This window comes from Balaenoptera acutorostrata, chromosome 10 (genome assembly GCF_949987535.1).
Source record: "Balaenoptera acutorostrata chromosome 10, mBalAcu1.1, whole genome shotgun sequence".
NCBI lineage: Eukaryota > Metazoa > Chordata > Mammalia > Artiodactyla > Balaenopteridae > Balaenoptera > Balaenoptera acutorostrata.
In genome coordinates this window covers 53790991-53810703 of record NC_080073.1, presented here as the reverse complement: position 1 = coordinate 53810703, position 19713 = coordinate 53790991, and the positions used below count along the sequence as shown (strand labels likewise).

General features: G+C 41.6%; 1 protein-coding gene across 1 annotated transcript in view; it reads left to right on the top strand.

Annotated features, from left to right (window-relative positions):
• The first annotated feature begins 11596 nt into the window (after nucleotides 1-11596).
• The window catches only part of STT3B (STT3 oligosaccharyltransferase complex catalytic subunit B), a 110304-nt gene continuing 102187 nt past the window's right edge, over nucleotides 11597-19713 (top strand). The window contains exon 1 of the mRNA XM_057554690.1: nucleotides 11597-12321. Within this exon, the coding sequence (XP_057410673.1) occupies nucleotides 12011-12321 (311 nt within the window). The 5' untranslated portion in view covers nucleotides 11597-12010. The remainder of the gene's footprint in view (nucleotides 12322-19713) is intronic.

Sequence of the window (19713 nt, the reverse complement as noted above, 5' to 3'; positions counted from 1 at the left end):
CAAAAATAAACCAATGGGACCTAATGAAACTTAAAAGCTTTTGCAAAGCAAAGGAAACTACAAACAAGATGAAAAGACCACCCTCAGAATGGGAGAAAATATTTGCAAACGAATCAACAGACAAAGTATTTATCTCCAAAATATATAAACAGCTCATGCAGCTCAATATTAAAAAAACAAACAACCCAATCCAAAAATGGGCAGAAGACCTAAATAGACATTTCTCCAAAGAAGACATACAGATGGCCAAGAAGCACATGAAAATCTGCTCAACATCACTAATTATTAGAGAAATGCAAATCAAAAGTTCAATGAGGTATCACCTCACACCAGTTAGAATGGGCATCATCAGAAAAGAACAAATGCTGGAGAGGGTATGGAGAAAAGGGAACCCTCTTGCACTGTTGGTGGGAATGTACATTGATACAGCCACTATGGAGAATAGTATGGAGGTTCCTTAAAAAACTAAAAATAGAATTACCATATGACCCAGCAATCTCACTACTGGGCATATACCCAGAGAAAACCATAATTCAAAAAGACACATGCACCCCAATGTTCATTGCAGCACTATTTACAACAGCCAGGTCATGGAAGCAACCTAAATGCCCATCGACAGACGAATGGATAAAGAAGATGTGGTACATATATACAGTGGAATATTACTCAGCCATACAAAGGAAGGAAATTGGGTCATTTGTAGAGACGTGGATCAATCTAGAGACTGTCATACAGAGTGAAGTAAGTCAGAAAGAGAAAAACAAATATCATATGTTAACACATATATGTGGAACCTAGAAAAATGGTACAGATGAACCGGTTTGCAGGGCAGAAATTGAGACACAGATGTAGAGAACAAACGTATGGACACCAAGGGGGGAAAGCGGCGGGGGTGGTGGTGGTGGTGCTGTGACAAATTGGGAGATTGGGATTGACATTTATACACTAATATTTATAAAATGGGTAACTTTTAAGAACCTGCTGTATAAAAGAATAAATAAAATAAAATTCAAAAATAAAAAAGAAAGATGTTCAAGAGAGGGCAGTAAGCCCCAGAGCAATAGGAGCCATAAGGAAGCATGAGTAAGTGTCTTTGAGAACAAGAATCGTGAGTGTGTTAGAGGGTAAAGACAGGAAAGGCAGTCACAATGGGAACCAAGACAGAACAGTGGCGTCAGCATATGGACATGGTGCAAGGAAGATGACAGGTCATACGACTGGCCTAGCAGAGTTTTGTTGAGACACTAGAATTGCTGTGCATCCCAAAATAACTTATTGTTTTCTCTGCAGTCTGGCTGTGCATCTGCAGAGAGGTCTTCCTGCCTCTCTTTTACTCCTCTGTGCATCCTTTCAATAAATTCCATTACCCAGAACCCAAATACATCTCTGTTCTTTGAAAACTTGAAAGAGCCTAAGAAACCCACGTTATCAGAAATGAAATGAACATCCCAATTGTAAATGCATTTATAATGCTTTAGATGTTCAGAATATTTTTACAATTAATATATCCCTTCAGCTCCTTTTAATTTTGTTTTTATTATACAAATTATAATGTAGTTTTCAATTTTATAACTTCCAGCTAATGTGCCTTCCATTTCATTATGTCACTAATTTAATAACCAACAAAATCTCTAATTCCTTGGTAAATGAGTTTGTTTTGTGTAGTTATTAAGTGGAAGACATTTCTTCAGCATAATATTTATTGTACCTAATTTTAAAATTAAATGTTTGAGATATGAACAATTTACAATAGAAAGAAGTGGGGAGATTCAAAAAAAAAATGAATACATAAACTCTGAAGCTCAATATATATTAAATTCTCTGGTTAAGCAAGAAAAAGTCCTTATGTCAATTTTTCCTGTTTTCCAGACACCTCTAGGGTGAAATAACAGCATCTTCATATTTTATAAGCTTCTTTGAACTTCACTCTGACTTACTTTATATAAGAATATAATACTTTGTCTTACAAATATAATGCAGTTATTGATTCTGTGATCATTTTACAATATGTAAAAAAAAAAAAAAATCCCCAGTGTATAAGGATTGGTGATGACACTGCATCAGATCACTGTGACTGTACCTGAAATACATTAAAAGAAAATATTTTTTACTAAAGTAAACTATTTACTCATCTGCTCCTATAAGACTCTCAGGAAGAGGTGGACAGTTCAGCTAAATATCAGGAAGGCACAAAACTTCCTGACATTAAAACAAAATGAAACAGCCTTCTTTCTTTCAGGGGAGGCATTTGCAAACAGTTACTTGTTCTTTAGAAAAATTCTATCTGAATTTCTTAATGCACCGTAAAAAATCCCGTCATTACCTCAGAGGTACTTTCATGAAGTATATGATGTAGAATAGATATTCCAGAGGATATGCTAAATTGAACAGTAGACGAGTTTGGGGGGGGGTGTGGTTTAGGAACAGATTTGCATGAATTCACTGTAATTGGCTTCGTTTTCTGAGCAATCAGCAAATAAAACTATACATGTTAATGGTTTCCATAATATTGGAGCTACTACCCCAATAAGTATGCTTAAAGATACACAATCAGTGATGGCAATTCTGCCTCATTGAGGATGTGAAAAGATTGCCTTAAATATAAAATCAAGTACCCTCAGCCTTACTCATAAGGGAAATGCAAATTAAAACTATGAGTTTGCATCTCACTTGTTGGCAAAAAGCCAACCGTTTCTTAACGTACATTGTTGGTGAGCCCTGTGAAATGGGTCTCTCACACACTGTGGTAAGGCAATAGATAAAAGCCCATATAAGGACAATTTATCTATTGAAATTACAAATATACTCATACCAAATTTCACATATGGTAATTTCTCCAACCCATACAGTTGCACTTGGGAAAAACTGCTTCCTTATAAGTCTATTCATTGTATCTTTGTTTGTAGTAGCACAAGATTGGAAACAGCTCAAACACCCACCAATGGGTTATTGATTAAATTAATATGATACATCCATGCTATGGAATATCAGGAGCCATAAAAAGTAATAAAAATTTTCTCTATGAGCTGATGTGGAAAGATCTTGAAGATAAATATTTAGAAAAAATAATCAAGACAGAGAGAAATGTGTAGAGCATGTAAAAAGAATGGAAAAATAAGAAAACATGTTCATATGTGCTTGCCTTTTCATAACGAATTATGAAAGGATACAAAAGGAAATAATAAAAATGATTACCTATAGGGAGAAAAGGGAAGGAATTTGGCTTCAGGACAAAGGGAGGGAGGCAGAGTCTTCACATAACTGTATTACCTCTGTAAAGCATTCAGTAATAGTAGTAGTAGTAATAATAATAATAATAATAAATCAAGCTCTCCAATTTGCATCATTTCAGGGATAAGGAATACTCTAGTTCAGGAGTTGGCAAACTACAACCTGCAGACCAAATCTGACCTGACACCTGTTTTGATAAATCAAGTTTTATTGGAACACAGCCACCTCATTGGTTTATATCAGTGAGTGTTTCTCATCCTCTTAGCCAAGGCATTTGGTCAGGAATTGACACTTGATCCAAGTCGGGCCAATCAGACCCACTGAAACCCAATTTCAGGATTTTTGTTTGAGCTATCAGCACAGCCAGACATGCCTGAAGAAGTGACACTGGAGCCCTGGGGCGATAGAAACTCAATGTGATCACAGGGGTTGGCGGAGGGGTAGTGTGTTCTTGCCAATGACCTAAGAGAAGGTAAGTTAAGGTAATTTCTGGGAAATTTTTGTTTTCCTTAAAAAAGGGAGACATACGTGATTGACACTTCCTGTTCCCCTGACATTCTGCCTCAAATGCTGATGTGATGTCTGGAGCTTCAGCAGCTATCTTAAGATAGTGAGACAGCAGTCAAGAAAATGAAAACCAACCCTGCAGGGCTGCAGGGCTGATGTGATGTCTGGAGCTTCAGCAGCTATCTTAGGATAGTGAGACAGCAGTCAAGAGAATGAAAACCAACCCTGCAGGGCTGTGGTGAGTTAAAGATGCTGATGCTCTAGTTATTGACAGGTGCCTGTGGGCAGCTTCAGTGACCTGCCTAAGGTCACTTGCCTTACTGGCAACCCTGCCTAAGGTCACTTGACTTACTGGCAAGGCCTGACCCAGAATGCAAGTCTCAGCTGCCCGTCCAGGGCTCTTCCATATGAAAGGTGCTTGCAGTTCTAGAGCTGAGGTTGAAGTGTCAACTTTAATCTCATGCAGTGTTTTCCAAACTATGTCTGAGGACTGGATGTTTCATAGCCTGTTAAAAGGTGTTATGAGGAAACAGGTCAAATAGGCTTGGGCAGTGCGGAGGTAAAATTGAGTTACTGCAGAACTTTCCAGAGCATTGAGTATGGCAAAGTTTATCATAAATTTCCAAGGGGGAAATAAAGCATGTTGGGTTTTTTGACCGGGAAAACTTTTTTTTTCTCCCAAAGTATCTTATGGGATGAGTGTGCCTTAGAATATTCTTTGGGTGATTAAGTGGTGACAGTAGGGTTGTTTCTTTTCATCTTTGCAGGTTATTTAGGTACATTCTTAGGAAAATTATGCAAAAGATTGCTGATAACCTTATCATTCCCCTGTATTAGTTATCCATAGCTGTGTAACAAATTACACAAGGCTTAAAATAATAAACATGTATTTTCTCACAGTTCCTGTGGGCCCGGAATCTGGGTGCAGCTTAGCTGAGTCTTCTGGCTCAGGGTGTCTCATTAGGCTGCAGTCAAGGTGTCATCTGGGGGTGCAGTCATCTCAAGGCTGGGCTGTGGAAGTATCTGCTGCTAAGCAAACTCTTGTGGCTGTTCGCAGCCTCAGGTACTTGCAGGCTGCTGGCCAGAGACAATAGTTCCATGCTACGTGGGGCCCCTTTAGGAGACTACTCACAGTACTATTGTTTGCTTTCCTGAGAGGGGAAAGACGGAGGAGAAAAGGGGAGGGGGGAGAGGGGAAGGAAGGGGGGCAGGACGAGGAGAGGGGAGGAGGAGGGGGAGGAGAAGAAGAGACTAGTTTTTAATAACCTAATTTCAGAAGCAACAGCCCATCGCTTTTGCTATATTCTGTTGCTTAGAAGTAAGTCACTCCATCCAGCCCACACCCGATGGAGGAGATCCACAGGGTATGAACACCAGCAATCAAGGATCACTAGAAGCTGCCTACCACACCTGCCCTCTGAGGTTTTCTTGCCACCTTAGCTTCCCACTAGTTTATCTAGCAGATATTTCAGTGAAACAGCATTCCTAGGTGGTGGTTGATTTGAGGCAGGTACTTCCTAGTTTAAAGAAACAGAGAAGTGTTGAGATGGGCTCAGGTCATGGGGGATTATTTTTAAGGAGATCCACAGAGGTAAGTCTCACAGCCCATCTGTCATTGTTCTAGATATAGAAGTAGTCCCAGTAATAGTGTCAAAAACCAACATGGATTGCGTGCTTCCTTTGTGCTAAGTGTTGGTCCAAGTTCTCCTGGATTGTTTCCTTTATTCCTCATTAGGACCCTAAAAGGAAGGTGCAGTCCTTATCCATGCTTTAGAGATGAGGAGACCAAGGCACAGAAGGGTGAAGAAACTTGCCATAGGCCACGTGACTCAGAAGTCGAGCCGGGATTTGATCTTTGGCAGGATGTCTCCAGAGCTTGTGCTCTAAACCACCACGTAACACTGCTTCTAGGCAGCCCAGCTAGGAGCTCACAACCTCATCACTTTTCTCCCACATTTCTCCCTCTCTGCTTCCCTCTCCCCTCTGGGGCTGCGGGTCACCAGACAGGTACTCCGACTGATGCTTATCAGAAGGGGATGATGTAAGAGTGAAGTCCCTCAGTCACCAAATGTTTATAGCTGCCAATTAAATGCCAGGCTCTGGCCACCCCCTCCTGTGGTGTGTTTAGTACAAGAATGTTTGTCATGCCGTTTTGGTTCCTCTAGGAAGGATGAAAACTCTTCTAAGACCTGTGCCACTCCCAAGACACGGAATCATCACTTAGGTCTTTCTTGACCACAGTGGAAATGTCAGGCACTGAGGATCAGTCATTTTGTCTTTTCTTGACCTGACTTGATCCTCTGTGTGCTTTCTAAGCCAGACTTCTAAAAAGGGTGGTTTACACTCCCTGTCACTGCATCCTTTGCTTCCGATCCCCCCTCACCCGCTGCCATCTGGTTTCTGCTCCTTACTGCTTCCCTACACTGGCCTTGCGAAAGGAACTGGCCAACTCCTGGTTGCCAAACACGGCACATTTTCCAGCAGTGTCACACTGCACTTCTCTCCACTCTGTGCCACTGCTAGCCTCGTTTCTTTCCCCTTTCTCCACTTAGCTGCTGGAACATCACCCTCTCTGCTGGTTCTTCCATCTCTTTGGCTCCTGTCTTGCCTCCCTTATAGGCTCATTTTCGATCTTCTTAATTTGGGAGTTCCTTAGGGTTCTGTCTTCAACCCTTCTATCATTCTCTCTAAATTAAGTTCCACCAAAATTTCATCCATGGCCAAGAAGTCCTCAACCTTTATCCCCAGAAAAACGTTTCCCTCTTGAGCATCAGATCTCTTTATCTATGTGCCTCTATGTTAGACACCTCCTCTTGCATATCCTAAAGAGACTTAAAACATGACATGTCCAAAGCTGATCTGATCATCTTCCCTCCGAACCTGTGCCTTGTCCTGTGCTCCCCATTTCTGTGACACCACCTCCCACCCCAGACTCATCCTAACCCTGACTTCCACCATCAATTTTTGGATTCTGCTCCCTTGATACCTCTCCAATCTAGCACTTCCTCTCTGGACCCCACCCTTCTACTCTCACCCTTTCCAGTATACTCTTCATGCTGCTGTCAAACATTTTTTTCCATTAACCAAGTCTGATGGTTTTATTGCTGTTCTAAATGCTTCAGTGACTCCCAGCTGCTTAAAGGTTAATATCTCAACTCCTTAACCAGGCAGACAAATCCTTGATAATGTGGTTCTTATCTCCCTTTCAGCCTCATCTTCCAACGCACCTTCATTAATACTGCATTTCGAGTATGACTTCCAAGGACTTCCTTGTTTCTGCTTGGAATCCCTGCATCCCTCTGCCTGGTGTGTCTTGATGAATTTCTGCTTTGCTCCTGATATTTCACCACTCCACTCATCACACTGTACCACTTACGTTTGACTGTCTAACCCCTCGGAGATTTGAACTCAGTGAGGACATTATAAGCACCTAGCAGGATCAAGAAGTTAAGTGCAGAGAGGCAAAACAGTACACCCAATCTTCATGCACAAACTGGAAACCATTTTTTCTATATTGGTGAGCTGGAAACTGAGAATGAACCGTGTTGCAATTTATGTCTATGGGTTCCTTAATAGTTCTTCAGTAACACATTCCTCACGGAAGTAACCTCGGAAATCTCAGATATTGGCCCTCATAGACTGATGAGATCTCTCACTGGTCCCCTCTCCAATGTGCTTCCCACATTGCACACCAGTAATCTTTTCAAACTGCACAATGATCATCTCTCACGTCATATCACACACACCACATCCTGCTTAAAGCCCTTCATGGTTCCCTATTACTCTGCAGTTACAACAAAACAAAATCACCTCTTAACATGACCCACACTATCTGGCCATTTCTTCAACTCCTATCCCACATTGTTCCACTATCTGTGTTGCAGCCATACTGGCCCTTTTCTGGGTTCCTTGTACTTGCCTCCCCAGCCCCACGGCAGGGCCTTTGCATGTGCTTCTCTGTCTGGATAATTCTTTCCATTCTTCTTCCCCTGGTCCATTCATTCTCACCCCCAGTCCTCACCCCTAGTGCTGCTTCCTAAGGGTAATGTTCTCATCTTCTGAAGATCAAATCCCCTGTGTATCTCCCTTCCATTGTATTTGCCACATTCCATTTTTGGTACTTAGTAACGTGATGGTTCAATGTCCACCTCCCTAGGGCTGCAACCACATCCCTCATGTTCCCTCCTGCATCCCATGATCCACATAGAGCCTGGCGTAAAGGAGGAGCTCAATGAATACTTGAATGAATCCGCGAGTGAGTGAGTGAGTGAAGATCAAGAATAACAGGATTTATGTCATGGTGTGTTCTGCCTATGTTTTCCTCTAAGAGTTTAATAGTGTCTGGCCTTACATTTAGGTCTTTAATCCATTTTGAGTTTATTTTTGTGTATGGTGTTAGGGAGTGTTCTAATTTCATTCTTTTACATGTAGCTGTCCAGTTTTCCTAGCACCACTTATTGAAGAGGCTGTCTTTTCTTCACTGTATATTCTTGCCTCCTTTATCAAAGATAAGGTGACCATATGTGCATCACAGCAAGATCCTTTTTGACCCACCTTCTAGAGAAATGGAAATAAAAACACAAATAAACAAATGGGACCTAATGAAACTTAAAAGCTTTTGCACAGCAACGGAAACCATAAACAAGACGAAAAGACAACCCTCAGAATAGGAGAAAATATTTGCAAATGAAGCAACTGACAAAGGATTAATCTCCAAAATTTACAAGCAGCTCATGCAGCTCAGTATCAAAAATACAAACAACCCAATCCAAAAATGGGCAGAAGACCTAAATAGACATTTCTCCGAAGAAGATATACAGATTGCCAACAAACACATGAAAGAATGCTCAACGTCATTAATCATAGAGAAATGCAAATCATAACTACAATGAGGTATCACCTCACACCGGTCAGAATGGCCAGCATCAAAAAATCTACAAACAATAAATGCTGGAGAGGGTGTGGAGAAAAGGGAACCCTCTTGCACTGTTGGTGGGAATGTAAATTGATACAGCCGCTATGGAAAACAGTATGGAGGTTCCTTAAAAAACTAAAAATAGAACTACCATACGACCCAGCAATCCCACTACTGGGCATATACCCTGAGGAAACCATAATTTAAAAAGAGTCATGTACCACAATGTTCATTGCAGCTCTATTTACAATAGCCAGGACATGGAAGCAACCTAAGTGTCCACCGACAGATGAATGGATAAAGAAGATGTGGCACATATATACAATGGAATATTACTCAGCCATAAAAAGAAATGAAATGGAGTTACGTGTAGTGAGGTGGATGGACTTAAGGGTCTGTCATACAGAGTGAAGTAAGTCAGAAAAAGAAAAACAAATACCATATGCTAACACATATATATGGAATCTAAAGAAAAAAATGGTTCTGAAGAACCTAGGGGCAGGACAGGAATAAAGACGCAGACGTAGAGAATGGACTTGAGGACGCAAGGAGTGGGAAGGGTAAGCTGGGAAGAAGTGAGAGAGTGGCATGGATATATATACACTACCAAATGTAAAATAGGAGCTAGTGGGAAGCAGCCGCATAGCACAAGGAGATCAGCTCCGTGCTTTGTGACCACCTAGAGGGGTGGGATAGGGAGGGTGGGAGGGAGGGAGACGCAAGAGGGAAGAGATATGGGGATATATGTATATGTATAACTGATTCACTTTGTTATAAAGCAGAAACTAACACACCATTGTAAAGCAATTATACTCCAATAAAGATGTTAAATGGGAAAAAAAAAGAAAGAATAACAGGAGTTTTCCCTGCTGCTTTTACCCTCATGGCTACTCTGTATTTGCATATGTACCTTAACAAATTTTCAAAATATTTCCAGATAAGCGATCTAATTTGATATTAACAATTGACTCGAAGAGTAGAAAGGGTAACCCATGCAGGTGACTTGTCCAATGTTACATGGCTAGTAAGCAAAAAAATGGGACCAGAACCAAGCTTTGTCACTTTTCAGACCAGGGCTCTGGCCATTAAACAACCAAAAAGGAAGCAAAAGAAGATAACATACAACTTAATAGGCAGCATCTACACAAAAGACAATAAAATTGAGATATCCAAATAAAAACACAAAATAAGATTTATTTTAGGCTGATAGAACTTTGGTTCATGGAACACGGGCACAAGTTCTCTAAATGCTGGCATTTTAGCCTAGAAGGTTTGGGCTCTGACATAGAGCAAGTCACCTAGAATTCTGGTACAACAGGACTCATTTAATATTCTATCATAATTCTCATTAAAATTTAGATGTTCAATAAATGTCGGCTATTAAATCATTAGTGGGAAAGTCTATTTCTGGAAACCTTTTCATCCTTTCCTTAATGAGACTATTTATTTATTTAATTTTGTAAGTAAATGAGAGAAAAGTTAATCACTTAGCAGGTTGAGTACATAGCTGGGTCCAGTTGTTTCAAAGAGCAGCCGCTAACCAAGACTACTTATTCATTTAGCTAACATTTTGAAAAGACCTACTATTTAAACACAACTTCTAAATGTGTTTACATTTTCTGTACTAAAATTTTTAATGACTTAGTAATTGAGTACCTTTATAATATTACGTGAATACACGCTTTTAAGTTCAGATGTTATTTACCTAATAAAATGGACAATTTTACGTAAATGTTAATTTACATGAAAAGTTAATCAAGTATTTACGGAGTGTTGATCATACTGAAAGCTCCGTGCCTTTCCTGGGGCTTATATCAGAGCACTTCTAGTCTCCATATATTATATATATATATAGAAATTTTTATTGAAATAAAGTTGATTGCTCCACTTATATTTAAACTCATTTTGCTTTGAGTTTAGTCTACCGGGTAGCACTTTCTTTTGGGGGGCAGGGGCGTGGGTAAAGGGGGAGAAAGGTGTAAAAATACAAACTAGACGTGCAAATATTCGTGTACAGGGATCTGCAGTTCGCTATCACCTAATGAAGAGAGGATTGGGTAACAGCTTAAAGTCCACAGAAAGTTTCACTCGTCTGATGGAATGTATGCAACTGTTAACAATTTCCTACATTTGCCCACATTTCCAGTGAACAAACCTCATCTTTGCAATCAGGAAAATACAAGACGTGAAAAAAGCCGGAGAAAGTCGCCCTTCGCTTGTCCCACGGGGTCGTTCCCGAGCTAGAGGCTTGTTTGCCCGCTCCGATGAGTTCCCAGCGCCGGCAAACGAGCCCTCGCCCGGGACCTCGGAGGCAGGCCGCCAGGCGCAGCTCGCTGGGCTGGTCGTGGAGCGGCCGCGGGCTGGTGATTCGCTGCGCCAGGAGCGGGGAGCCCCAGGCGGCGGATCCCTACGCGCCAGACACACGCGCGGGGCACTAGGACTGCGCGCCTGCGCGCCCGGTCACGTGACGGGCGCTCCGCGCAAAGCGGGTTAAAAGTCACGACCGCGGAGCGCCCGCGAGCGCCAGGTTAGTTGGCGCGGCGCTCTCTGCGTCACCTAAACTGGTTCTAAAGGAGGCCGCCCGTCTGTCCTCGACCACCTCCCGCCCCCTTGGCCCGGCTCAGCTCCAAGCAACGCGCGGAGCCGCCTAGCGCCCCTCCTGGCCGCCAATACAGGCGCGCGAAACTGCGTCTTTCAACTGACAATGAAGCCGTAACCGCGCAGCCAGGCCGCTCCGGGCGAACGGGCGCGAGGCCGGGAGGGGGAGGGGAGAACGGTTGGGCCAAGCCCCGCCCCAGCTCGCGCACCCATTGGCCGGCACCGCGGTTCTGGGCCCGCCCCCTAACGGGCCTGTCGCATTGTGACAGGCGTAGGGGCCAGTTCCTGTTGGGTCGGGGGCGGAGTCAGATGTAGCCTGAGCTCCGCCCGGACTTCGGGGGACTCCTCCTCCTGCTCCTCACGGCGGGGTGGGCGGCGGGTGTGGGGGGAATGTCATTGCTGCTCCGAGCCGTGGTGCCGCCTCCGTCTGCTCCTGCTCTTTCTCTGGCGCCCTCGTCCCGTCGGCTTTCGCCGCTGCCGCAACTGCACTGGGAAGACGGATGGCTAGAGGGGCGCAGGGGCCATCCGAGTTGAGAGAGCGGCGGTCGCGGCCGCTGCTGAGGCGGAGACTCCCCGCCGCCGCCTCCACCCCCTGTCCCCCGGCCTCGCGGCGCTAAGGGCGGGCGCGCGCGGCTCTCTTCCCTCCTCCTCCTCTTTCTTCCTCCTCCTCCTCCTCCTCCTGCGGGTCCCCGCCCAGCACCCCTCGGACCAGGCGGCGGCGGCGGCGGAGCGGAGCGAGACCCGCCGCCGGGGCACAACATGGCGGAGCCCTCGGCCCCGGAGAGCAAGCACAAGTCGTCCCTCAACTCATCCCCGTGGAGCGGCCTCATGGCCCTGGGGAACAGCCGGCACGGCCACCATGGGCCCGGGGCCCAGTGCGCGCACAAGGCGGCGGGCGGCGCGGCGCCGAAGCCGGCCCCCGCGGGGCTGTCCGGGGGGCTGTCGCAGCCGGCCGGCTGGCAGTCGCTGCTCTCCTTCACCATCCTCTTCCTGGCCTGGCTCGCCGGCTTCAGCTCGCGCCTCTTCGCCGTCATCCGCTTCGAAAGCATCATCCACGAGTTCGACCCGTGGTAAGTGCCCGCCGCCCCTCCCCCGCCGCGGGCCCGGGACCGGCGCCTCCCTCCCCCCAATCCCCCCACCCCCCGCGCTCTGCCCGGACCCGCCACTGGTTCCGAGCTCGGGCGCGCCCCCGCCTGCAAGCGAAGTTTCCCCTGCGCCGCTCGAGGCGGGGCGTCGGGGCCCGAGCGGGACCTTGATCCGGGTCGGGCGAGTCTGCAGACTCCCAGGAGGGCGAACGCTTCTCTTCGCAGCCGCCTCGGGCGGCGGACTACCCGCCTCCCCGCCCGCGGCTCTCGCCTGCTCTCAGCTTCTCGCGCGCGTTTTCGGCTGGTTGGGATGGGCTCGCCCAGGGGGTGCCCTGTTGCAGTTGGAGGTGAGTCCAGATGTGCAGGAGCCTCGTCGGCGCAGCCTCGCAGTTGCACGCTTTTACCGTGTACTCTCTTGGCTCTCAGACGGGAAGGGAAAAAGCGAGGGAGTGAGGTGTTGGAGGAAAGGAAATAAGATCCCTGAAAGTGATCGGAAAGCTAGGGACGCTTACTTAACGTTAGATATTTTCAAGAGTGGCTTTTTTTCAAGCCTTTAAGTGCACTCTGCACCTCAGCGGTCCACAATTATCTTGGGCTACTTTTTAGAGCAGGCTCATTACTCTGTGAGCCAAACTGTCACCCTCAGTATGTTATGCACAGTATCCGAAAGCGTTGCATTAGTTCCTTTATTGGTCTCTGCAGGAAGGTTTGTGGATTAGAGAACAAACAGTTCCATAGTGATGGGGAGCCCTAGATTGTAATACTGAAGTTTCACATGGTATCAGGGACTGACCTGAATGTTTTAGGAAATTACCGCATAAAGAGCACTAGCTAATTTAGCTAACTTAATTTACTGGTCTGTGAATTATTTAGATAGGAAGAGTGCTTTAATTTTTTTTTTCCAACTTGACCAACCTGGGTTCAGTTTTCTTTGTTTTTTGTTTTAGCCCTAGTCTATGCCTTTTAAACTGACTTAATTCATCTTCTTGACCCATCACCCTTGAGTTCATCTTACTTCCTTATAATTAGGCCCAACTAACCTTGAGGGTATTTGTCTTTGGAAGTACAGAGAGAGAATCTTCTTGAGAGTTACTAAATATATGGATAACAAATATTTGGGGGAGTGAGTTACCCATATATTAAAATACCAATTGAAGTTCTGTTACAGATAGAAAAATTGGTAGTGCATCATCTGTTGAACACCAGAGGGGTCCACTTCTGGAGAATCCAATTTAGGTAGACAGTTAACAGCTGTGACATGCTTCCATTGCAACGTTTCCATTCCATTTTAGAGGTTTGATTTTTTTAAAAAAACAACTTCTGTGTTACTTGGAATCACAGAAGAAAATAAATTACTATGATGCTTATGAACTAGACAGAGTTTTCTTAGTCTTAGCTTTGAAACACATAAGCAAATTAGATAAAAATGAAATTGAAACCAGAAAATGAAAACTGCTAATGTTTTGCTGAACGTGTAAAAAGAGAAAGTTGTGTTTTTTCAGTTTACAAGAGCAGAAGTGCATGGTTGACCAAACATTACGGGTAACAAAAATTGTGAATAATATTTCTGGAGAGTATCATTTTTATAAACAGAAGGCTGCATAATGTTTAGTACTAACATTGAGGCTTAAATTAAGGATTGCAGAAAAATTCACAACTGAATGATGAGATGATGGATATTTTTCCTAATTTTGAAGGAAGATTAGAAATCTGCATCAAGTGAGCCAAAGAGTTTCTACTAAAATGAGTATTATAATCATGAAAAGTCTTATCGGGTTGCTTCACAGATAAGTTTTTTTTTTTTCAGTATGGCAAAAAATTAAAAGTTGATTTCTTCTCTAGTTTCAAGAATATGCTTGGAGAGCATAACCCTTTTTTACTCACACAATTTGTTTGTGTCTTTCTGTGTATAAAACACATTTCAGAAACATCCTTTAGTAGAACGAATAACATTCTACAATTCGAATTTTAATTCATATACTCTACTCTAAAGGTATATAAACCTCTTCGGTCTTAAAGACCTACTTAATGTAGGTTTTCAGCTTACTGGTAGTTTTAATATATACGTTTTATTATATTCCTGGTTAAGCGTTTATGTTCATAATGTTAGGTAATTCTGACTAGTAGTAAATAACCTTTTATAATAAAGGAATTGTCCCTATCCTTTATTGTGAATGGAGATTTGCCAGTATAAATCTAATGTCTTAAATATAATTCAGGTGACTTAATGAGAGAATTTTCAGTCAAAAAAAAAAAATCCCTTGTTTGCTCACTGATGTTTTTCTTTTCATGTCGTTCAAAGATCTCAGTTAGGCATCTTATTTTTATAATCCATTCCTGTTGAAAAAATTGGATTTTAAAGTGGTTTTCCTTCAAAGCTACTAATAGTACCAGCACTTTGATTCTACAAACATTCTAGTGTTATACTATCTTGGGAGTCTCTCGGATTACTGTTTTAACATGTAGTAGTAACATGAACCTTTAATAATGTTTAAATGTTCCTCTCAGGTTGTGTATCCACAAACCAATTTATTCTGGCCTTTCCTGATCCCTTTTTCTCATGTCTCTGTACTGGCTTCAATTCTGAAATCTTTTTAGTGAAAAGTTTACTTTCTCTGTTTGATTGTGAGTTATTTCTGTAAATTTTAACATTAGTACTTAAATTGCGTAAGACTCTAGTTAGCTGCCAAAGGTGACTCATTGTCACAAAGTTATACTTGTTTTTTAAGTTTGTCATTCAGGTTATTTTATAAATCTTACCAGTTGTTACAAGGTTTGGTATGTGATGTTCAATAGTATTTATTGAATTTTAAAATACACTGCACTTTTTTAGCACTTCGCTGCATTTTTGGTAATGATCTCTTCACCACTTCACTTTAGTAATTTCCTCCCTTATCAGTTGACTTGATCAGACATGAGGACACAGTTTGAGAATTTGTTGTCTGTACTTGGCAAACATTTGGTTGACCAACTAGTTTAACAGCACCTAATTTTATCTTCTTTTTATCTGGAGCAGAATGTAGTTTCTACTTATTATTGTTGTAACTATTAATACTTTCATATTAACCAGGTGCTTTTCCCATAACCATTATCTTGTTAAATTGTGGTAGCGTTTCCCACAGAGACAATGGAAAAGCTCCCTATAAAAGAGTTGCATTTTTCCCTGCCTGCACAGGTTGTAGGGGGTTCTCCTTGGACCCCTAGAAGAAGAATTCTCTGAGCCTTGAGTTTTGGCTGCAGTTAGCTGTAAAAGGGCAGCAGATGCCTTTTTGCAGGGCAGAAAGCTGCAATTTAGAGTTGAAACTTGGGATGCAATTTTTCATAGAAACTATGGTATAAATAGGTTAATTAGTACAAACATGTTTTCAAAGGAGTGATAAACCTTTGGAACATAAGCTGTTTGTAAGTTGGGGGTACTTCCTGTACTTTGAGGTCTCCATGTTTTTCTTCACTTTGCAGATGACAAAAAGAGGCTATTGACCTCAGTTCTGAAGAAGACAAAATGGGTAATAAAACAAATTTTAGATCAGAAACATCCCTCAATCTTAAAAAGGCACTTTATGGAATCATTAGCAACAGCAGTCCAAATGCACTTCAGAACAGGTACAGTAAGTCCCTACATACGAACCTTCAAGTTGGGAACTTTCAAAGATGGGAACGTGCCCCTGTATGCCAGCTGTTGTACTGTACTACTGTACTTTTAAAGGTACTGTACTGTAAGATTAAAAATGTTTTCTATATTTTTTGTGTTTGTTTTTTATGTATTATTTGTGTGAAAAGTATTATAAACCTATTACAGTACAGTACTATGTAGCTGATTGTGTTAGCTGGGTACCTAGGCTAACTTTGTTGGACTCAGGAACAAATGTGACTTAACTCACGTGCTCTTGGAACGGAACTTGTTCATTTGTATGTAGGGGACTTCCTGTATACTGTCACTGATTTCATTGTAATTTAAAACTTTTCTAGCCTTGAGCTCTTGAGATCATTCTACGTTATACGAACACTCAGGGAGGAGGTGCAAGGAGTGCCTTGAGCTGCTGGGTTGGATGATGGGATTGGACCTGCTCCCATTGGGTGAGTGTGGTGGCTCCTATAGGTAGTAATCCTGGGTTTCCTGAGGCATGTCCTGGGGGAGTTAGGCTCTGTCAGCAACCACTTTGGAACTTTTTCTTTCTTTAGAGTATTCATACATTGAGGGCTAACTTGAATAATACTGCACACCACGTACTGCCATGAGTAGTTTGCATAAAGACAACGTTGGTCGTAGAAACTTAGAATAAGGAATTGCATTATATGCTCTGACCCAGTTATTATGAATATGAGGAAACTTACTAGTCTGTCTATGGTCTATCTCTGATTTTTATGCTCTCAGTAAGTTTTGGGTGCTTTGGGGTATGAGAGAAAATGTTAAAAGTTCTCTTCATCGTGATATCTTATTAATCAGTGCATATGTGCTCTCAGAAATAACGGAAGGATTAATATTCTCCAGTGACTGAATCATATTTTTTTCCTCAATTTGTTTACTTTGCAAACTTAGTGCTATTAGAGAAAGACAATATTGCAGTTAACTTGAATTATAAAGCACCCTACAATTCAATAGACCTGTATAATGCTAATTGTTATGAAAATTTTCAAGCATACAGAAAAGTTGAAAGATTTTTACAGTGAACACTCATACTGAACATGTGGATTCTACAGTTAGTATTTACTTTATTTGCTTTATCATATCTTTTTATCTGTCCATTACTGTTTTTAAATCTTACTCGTAGGATACCGATAGTGTACTGTTCACGGTAATGTAAAGAATGTCATCTTTGTTCCTGAACTCCATGATAAAGAGGAGCTCTTATTTCCGGGTAGCATTTATTTTCTATAATACTTGAATATAATGAGTATAAATACTGTTTATATATCGTCTTTGATTGGAGTGCAGGTTAGAACCAGATTGAATCATCCTAGGTTTTGGTTAGTAACTTACCTAACCTGCATCATAAGTCATTGCATTAGCCCACGTCTGTTAAATGACTTTGTTGAATCTGGTGTCTCAGGAGAAGCTCTGAAGTTGTTAGAAAGATATTGATGTTGGTTTTATTAGGTTTAGTTTATGTGGAACTCCTAAACTCTTTTGAATTATTAGAAGCCTTTTATTGGTCAGCCTGTTGCTTACTGTGATGAGTCTTATGCTCTTTCTTTGCCATGTTTTATCCACATGGAATGCTTAATGGAGTTTTATGTATGATTGGAGAAGTGGCTCTGTCAGTCCCTACAATAAATAGGAAGACAGGAAAACATTTTCAAATAATGTAGGACCCACAACTATACTATATGGGCAAATTAATACTATTGAAAGGGAAAAAATCTAAATGGTTAACCTGCTACTGCAGCTTCACCCCTTTATTTGCTTTACCTTTTTCTGGTGGACATTTTTTGTTTTTAAACCTCTTACTCTTTTCTGAGAAGGTTTCTGTGTCCTTACTTTACCTTTTTCTTACATGAATAATTTCCAAGGATTTAGAAATTGATAGAAAGTGGCAATACCATAAGATTTAAAAAAAAAAAAAGTTTGTTAGGTCAGGGTTGGAAGAAATAGGAGCAACTGCTTGAGGCTCTCATATTTTAGTATTGATAAATGTAGGTTAACTGGCATTTGTAGACATTCCAGGAAACCTAACTACTATTTGGAGCTTTATTTCTTTGGAAAAGTGCTTTCGTAGTTTTTAATGAAAGACATTTAAACATATTTTCGAGTATAACCTGTATGTAAGTTGGTGTCTTTATGTTGGAGAAGTTTGTACTATTTTTAGGAAAACAAATTTCTAGAAAATTGTGGCTGGTACACTAAGTTGACCATATCATCTGTGACTTTTTTTCTTTCTTTGGAACTTAGTATTGCAAGGTAACTTTAACATATGTTCTAAATAGTGGTAGATGCTTAGTTTTTACCTTGTCTTATAACTTGATTTTAGATCCTAGAATTGAAGAGATCAGGTAACATCTTTTCTTTCTGTAGATAAAAAATATTTCAATTCAGTATTCCTTTCAAGGATTGAATAATACAGGTCCACCTGTTCTCCAAAATCTATGTCTCCACCTGTTCTACAAAATCTTGTCCTTTTTATTGCATTCTCTGCCTCCAAGGCAGGCTTAAATGAACGTGTCTTCCATTTAATTTAATGTTTTTTAATCAGCGGCCCTGATTTAAGTCTTAACACATTGACCTATCAGAATGCCCCGGGCACAGTCCCTGCTCTAGCTAACCACACTCACTAGTTGGATGATGGCTAATTACTTTGTTTGTTTTGATGTAGGGAAGAGAGAAGAGTTGATGGTGGCTTAAAGTTGTTATACCTGAATGACTAGGGAATTTTCAGAGAGGGGCTTTTAAGGGAATAGCTGAATGAGAGGGAAAGATGATTGAATCCAACTGAATGTTGTTTTCATTTACATTCGTCCGTAAAAAGTTCAGAGTAATGAGGTTGGAAATATTAAGCCATTTGAGTTAAGAGAATTATGGGGTGGAAGTTAAACTTTTGGAGTAGACTCAGAATTCTATAGTCTAAAGTACTTTTAGAGTATATGTTGGTTGGATTGGCTTGTTTTCTGGGTGAAGAAGCTGACTGCCAGAGTGGTGAAGTACTTTTTCTAAGGTGGTACAGTTGTGGCTTGGCTAGATTCTTTTCTATTTTCTTTGCACCTGTGTTTGCATTAGAGGAAGTTTTTGAGAAGTTGTTTGAAAATTGTTACTTCAGAAGATGAGGGGAAGTTAGTGTCTACCATTCACTTTATTTATTTTTTTAGAGATAACTTTTTTAAAAAGTACTTATTTATTTATTTGGCTGCATCAGGTCTTAGGTCATCAAATCCGTGGCATGCGGGATCTTTGGTTGTGGCATGCAAACTCTTAGTTGTGGCATGTGGGATCTAGTTTCCTGACCAGGGATCGAACCCGGGCACCCTACCTTGGGAGCAAGGAGTCTTAGCCACTGGACCACCAGGGAAGTCCCTACCATTCACTTTAAATTGACAGTCTGGGAGATGTTGGCAATTCAAGTTTAGTCATGGAAACAGCTTTTGTGTGAAGTTTGACTTCTTTAGAACTAGTGATTTTAAAAACTGCATCAGTTATCTGTAATTTCCATGAGTTAATAGTTTCCATAGTTTAACTTTTCAAACTTTTATTTTTTGACTTTTTTCCTTCATTCTTAATTTTTTCTCCATTCTTATCCCAAGGGAAATATTAATGCATAAAAACATAAAGAAATTTTGTTTCTCTTAGTAAAGTATTAGCGATTTGCTGATGACCAAGTTGGTAATGTTTCTTTTGGGGCTTCCTTTTAATTTCTTTTTCATGCCTTGAAGGTTTATTAGCTATTC